Source organism: Papilio machaon, chromosome 23 (assembly GCF_912999745.1).
Source record: "Papilio machaon chromosome 23, ilPapMach1.1, whole genome shotgun sequence".
In the NCBI taxonomy this organism is placed as follows: Eukaryota; Metazoa; Arthropoda; class Insecta; order Lepidoptera; family Papilionidae; genus Papilio; species Papilio machaon.
Genome location: NC_060008.1, coordinates 1,823,233 through 1,829,232, shown reverse-complemented (window position 1 = coordinate 1,829,232; position 6,000 = coordinate 1,823,233). Strand labels below are relative to the sequence as shown.

The 6,000-nt window shown below is 30.8% G+C and overlaps 1 protein-coding gene across 1 annotated transcript; it reads left to right on the top strand.

The window, feature by feature from the left end:
• Positions 1–2,078: 2,078 nt before the first annotated feature.
• LOC106719979 (glycine receptor subunit alpha-4) lies at positions 2,079–5,878 on the top strand. The gene is made up of 8 exons (XM_014514479.2): positions 2,079–2,302; positions 2,415–2,598; positions 2,903–3,129; positions 3,215–3,297; positions 3,920–4,054; positions 4,400–4,576; positions 5,114–5,319; positions 5,678–5,878. Exons 1-8 carry the CDS (start codon positions 2,205–2,207, stop codon positions 5,849–5,851), a joined length of 1,284 nt encoding a protein of 427 aa, XP_014369965.1. The 5' UTR covers positions 2,079–2,204; the 3' UTR covers positions 5,852–5,878.
• The last annotated feature ends 122 nt before the right edge of the window (positions 5,879–6,000 follow it).

The window sequence follows — 6,000 nt, the reverse complement described above, 5'->3', positions numbered from 1 at the left end:
CAAAAACTAACCAAGATCGATAAAACCTTTCAGGCGGAAACGATTAAGGAAGACTTACTTGATTTATGAAAGATTGTCCGCAAATCGATATAAGTCGAGTACATATCCTTCAGTATCAAATAGTCCAAGGTCCCGCCTCACTTGACACGGCCCCGCCATAATCCTATTATTTCCTACTCATCTATTTTATTTATTACTAAATAAAGTTCATGAATAATACCATGACTAAAGTATAATAGTTTTTATAAAAGAAATATTAAGTGTTTTTTTTTTCTTAAATATTACTTTAAAGAAATACTGTTGTACTTAAGGTATTTTAGTGGTTACTTATACAGCCTTTTAGCAAAAATTTCTTGTACTATGAGCCCGTTTCACAAAGTTTAAGTAATCCTGAATAAGTCGTTTGGAGTGTCCAAATAAATTCAATGGCGATTTGCAATCGCCAAATAAATTGTTAAACGCAAACTATTTCGACATGAAATTTTATGTGTCAGTTAATTTGTTAGTTAAATCAGCACTTTACTTGAACATTGTGAAACTTAAAGTGGGATTTAAGTTTATTACTTTAATTATAAGACTTTAGTATCTAGAAGTTGTAGTTCAAATTAGTTTATTTGATGAAAGATCAATGAATTATATTCCAGTAAAAAAACATTAATCTCTAGAAGAATTAACATGATACAAAATCCGCTCCGCTCGTCAGCTCGACCACTGCCTTATATTAGAGCTAATTTATTTAGTGTTTCACTACAACCGTAAACAGACGTACAGTGATTACTATATTGTGTTGTGTCTTTATACAATAATGATATCTTTACATGTACAGTATTTGTTAAAAAAAATATATAAAAATATTTTGTGACGTATATCCCGACGATAAAAGACGACAAGTGCGATTTTTTATGTTTCTGAGGTGCACGTAAATTTTGAGTTGATTTTTTTATTTTAATATTTACGATAAGGTTAAATTTATCCTATTTTTTATTTATAAGGGAAATAATTAAGTATTTATTTAAATTGGTGGTTTATATAACCGCGTAAGATATCTAATTTAATTAATAAAGTAAATAAAATTATTAATTTTATTTTAGGTTAAGGACACTCATATTAATTGGAACAAAATTATTAATTGATTTTAACTCTTATATGATGTGATTTTTGTTTTTACTTTACATTGATTAAAAAATCAAACTTATTAATTAATTTCTCTTTCCCTTTTATAAAGAGGGTTGATGGCTCTATTGCTTTCCAATAGAATTATTAGTCATTTTTATTAGCTTAAATTTCTGTCTACTTAATTTATAAAATTAGATTAACCGAACGACGCCTGGTACATAAATAAAATACATTGCCCATTGCAATTTTAAATTATCTTTAAACCCGTATCTAAGTATAAACTTCGTCACGATTTTATAAATTACATAATTCAATCATGTCAAAATAAATTAAATGTTTACTCAGAGGGCGAATTTGCTTGGAAATCCTATGTATCATCGGGATAAAAAATCATTTAAAAAATATAGATCACCGCCATCTATCGTCAACATTATACCAAATTTAAACTAATCCTCAAATAGTATTTACCTTGGTCTTTGTACACATACTTGAATGCACTATGCAATAAGATTCCGTCCCCACTATTGGTTTATTGGGAGGCGAAGCCATACAATGATATCCTCGTTCAACATGGCATTCTTATAATACAGATTATACTATTTTAGATGTAAAACTTATATAATTTGAGATTTATAGAAACATTAATTTGCACACTACTTATTTAAAACTTGATTTCAAATAAGCTTATAGTTTATTACCTAGCTGAATGTGATTAATGCGTAAAACTAAAAAAGAAAAACTTATCCGGAACGTAGGTATTGTATTATTTACGTAAAAAATATAAACTTTAGAAGTATATTATTAAAAAATAATACTTAAATAATTTATAATAATAATAAGTAAAATATATATGTATTTGTAAAAAACCAATGCGTATATAATAGATCGGTATAACTATATTTATTTACATGTGTGTACATAAACCCTTTAAGGGGATTATTTATGTAAGGTGTTGAGATCGCGGTGAACTATTGACACTTGCAGTTTTGTGTTTTCCCTGAGAATGTTATAAAATAAAAATAATATAATAAAATGAACAAATATATTATTGTATCAAGATAATTTGTGTGTGCGATTGTACATTGACAATGATCTTAACAGTGAGACAATTTTTGTTGTCAATTATGTTTATGATGCTGCAGAACAATATGGAAGCGAGTAGAGTGCAAGCAGCTGTCAGTTTTTTGTAAGTAAACTATTAAACTACTCTAAGACGATTCAGTACGGGTTCACCATTACATATTCTTTATTAAGTTTTATTATTTACTAACATATTTCAATGTTAATTATGTTTCTAGAGCAAACGCATCATATCAAGAAATGGAAATAAAATCTGAATCCAGTTTATCACTAAGAGATATACTGCCGGTGAAGGCGAAGTACTACGACAAGAATAGAGCTCCTAAATTATTGGGTCAGCCTACTATTGTATATTTTCATGTTACCGTTCTATCTCTGGATTCGATTAACGAAGAAAGTATGGTGAGAAGCTGATTTAAGTGTTTTGTGAATAGTAGTAATTTCGTTTAAGATTAAACTTAACTAATTATTAACACTTGCAATAATATGAACCTTAAATAAATTTCAAATTTGTTTAGAAAAGGGTAAAGTGGTAAAGAAAGGGGAGACACTGCCGCGGCCTTAAACAATTATTTTTATAAAACAAACAAAAATTACACCTAAACAGTGTAACAAAAAAAAAAAAGGAAAATAAAATGGAGTTCAGAGCTTTACAACTTATTAGACAAAGAGATATATTTTGATTATTCTATGACTATTTTTCCAGACTTACGTAGCTGACATATTCCTAGCGCAATCTTGGCGTGACCCGCGACTCAGACTACCAGAGAACATGCACGAGGAGTATCGTATCCTAGACGTAGCCTGGCTTAACAACATCTGGAGGCCTGATTGCTTTTTTAAGAACGCTAAGAAAGTCACCTTTCACGAGATGAGCATACCCAACCATTATTTATGGCTGTACCATGATAAGACGCTGCTTTATATGTCTAAGTAAGATCCTTATTCCACTAGAGTTGTGACTGGTATTAATTATATGAGCGATAATTTCCACTGAAGTTTTCTTTATATTTTCCAGGTTAACCCTAGTATTATCTTGCGCGATGAAATTTGAGTCGTACCCACACGACACTCAAAGTTGTTCTATGATGATAGAAAGTTGTAAGTGAACTAAATTTAGTAACACTTAAGGCATAGAGTGGTATTTTTAGATCACTTTTAATGTTTTTTTTATGTAAATTAAGTGATATTTGGATGGGGAAGGCTGCTTGCTGTAAATTTAGAATTTACGGAGTAATTAGTGGAATTTAACTTAAAGGGTTATTTGACTCATTAAGTTTTTTTTTTAATTCCGGACGGAATCGCTGTATAGTGCGAAAGTTTTGCTGATTGGATGTTTGTTAAATTTAATTCTAGAACGTCTCAACGAATCTCGTTGAAATTTGGGCACAGATGTAAAATATAGTCTAGAACAGGGATCCCCAAACTATTCTGGACAAGTGACCCCCTTTTCCAAAATGAACCGTTTCCACAGACCCACATGGCCAAACTATCTTCTTTAAAGATCAATTATTGTTATTATTATTATTTTTCATTCTGACTTAGGTCAATAAAAGAAGACAGAGTGAGAATTAGTAATGCTTTAAGTTCTATATCGACCCCTTTGGGAATCCCTGGTCTAGAACAACACATAGGCTACTAAGTTTTTTTTTATTCCGCGCGGACGGAGTTATAGGCAAAAGCTAGTATATTTATTTTGATATATTTTATTTTTATGTTACAGTATCTCATACAGTACACGATCTAGTGTTCATCTGGAACTTAACAGACCCACTGGTGGTCAACCCGGACATCGAGTTGCCGCAACTTGATATATCTAACAACTATACCAGTGATTGTACTATTGAATATTCTACAGGTTAAATAATTTAATATTTATCTGTCTAGTCATTTTAGATCACCATTATCTAAGGAGGAGGAGGTGGAAAATAAGAGGCGTCTAACCTTTCACCTTTTATTTGATTAAAACAAGGAGCAATTTTTTAATAGAATTTAAATGGTTCATTAGTACAATAATAGATGGCGTTAGTTGTGCCATTTACAAACAAATCGTTTGATTACCGCTTAGGTAAACTTTAGTATGAATTTAATATGAAATATCCATACTAAGGGATCATTCATATGTTCATTAGATGACTCTGAGTACGGACTCTAAATGTAATCTTTTTCTAATGGTTTTTATAAGTTTTTAATCTTTTTTTAGGTAATTTTACATGTCTGGCAGTAGTATTTAACCTACGTCGTCGTCTGGGCTATCATTTATTCCATACGTACATACCCTCGGCTCTGATCGTGGTTATGTCTTGGATCTCTTTTTGGATTAAACCTGAAGCTATACCTGCGAGGGTCACCTTAGGAGTCACATCGTTGCTTACTTTGGGTAAGTTAAAAGCTTAACAACTTGGAAAAAGGCTCTTGTGTCTATTACCTGTGCTGGTGGGTCTGAGTTACTAAAAATCTTAGGGGTCGTAATATTGGACCCTGAAGTAAAAATACAACTTGTGAATTCAATATTCGTAAACAATAATTAATTTATTGATTATTGATTAATAATATTGATGTTTAGTTACGCGTTGATATATTAAGCACTGTTTATCTATGTATTCTTTTTTTTTTTTTGCCATTGTTATGTGTTTTTACTGTTATTATAAATGTTATCGTGTAAACTAGTATGTATAGTGTCAAATTGGTTGCGTACTGTAAAGATGCTAAGCAGTTGTTTTTAAATAAATAAATAAAAAAAAATCAATTGAAAGTCTCAGCTTAAAAAAAATATCCAATCGGAATCTACAGCCTCAAATACTTATTATAAATATACCTTAATGCATCACCTTTTCATTACAGATACAAAAACTCATCCAATAGAATTAAGAAGCGTTTATTTTCAATTTAATTTAGAATTTGTTTTTTGTTCCAGCAACGCAAAATACTCAATCACAACAAAGTCTACCTCCAGTATCTTACGTCAAAGCGATAGACGTCTGGATGTCTTCTTGTTCTGTCTTCGTGTTTCTCTCACTATTTGAATTTGCAGTCGTCAACAACTACATGGGACCAGTCGCTACTAAAGCTATGAAAGGATACTCTGATGAAGATCTTTCAAGAGATTTGGACGCGTTTAAGGTTCGATTATTTAAATTAAAATACCTAATTTCGATTTAAGTCAGAAATTAAGTAAACAGTGCAATTTCGAAATACATGAGGACCATTATATCTCACTTTTTTTTTGTTATTTTGTAAAAATTTTGCTATAAAACGAAGTGTATTTTGTGAGAAAAGTTGTTTGACCGAAAATATTTTTGAATTCACTGGTTTTAGAGATATATTATTAATTGTTATGCTATAAAAGATGAATGGAGAGTTGAGAAAACTAATAGTCGTACTCAGAGACTTTAATTGGTCAGTAAGTGAGACGTTAAGGAGATTTATGATGCTAAATCTATACTAAGGATGACTTCTTAACGACTTTTTCTTATTGCAGCACATATTTCCAAACTCAGTCGACCCTCGAGCGAGTACATCTGCCTCGCTCCCGCAATACGAAACTTTCTGCAACGGGAGAGAGACAGCCGTATATATAGATCGTTTCTCCCGCTTCTTCTTCCCTTTCTCTTTCTTTATTTTAAACGTTGTTTATTGGTCCACTTTCTTGTGAGACGTTTTAGTACAAATTGAGAACGTTGTCAAAGAATCTTTCAAGAGTCGAAAAGAGTTTATGTTTTTTTATTTTAAAATTCAGTTTTTCTTCGATTACATGTTTTGAAAATTCTAAATTGATGATTGGTTGTATAATTTAAAAATTAG

Coding starts and splice junctions, on each gene's coding strand:
- LOC106719979 (XM_014514479.2), top strand. CDS start 2,205: ATGATCTTAACAGTGAGACAATTTTTGTTGTCAATTATGTTTATGATG. Junction 3,130..3,214: donor ACGCTGCTTTATATGTCTAA/GTAAGATCCTTA, acceptor TATATTTTCCAG/GTTAACCCTAGTATTATCTT. Junction 4,055..4,399: donor TACTATTGAATATTCTACAG/GTTAAATAATTT, acceptor ATCTTTTTTTAG/GTAATTTTACATGTCTGGCA.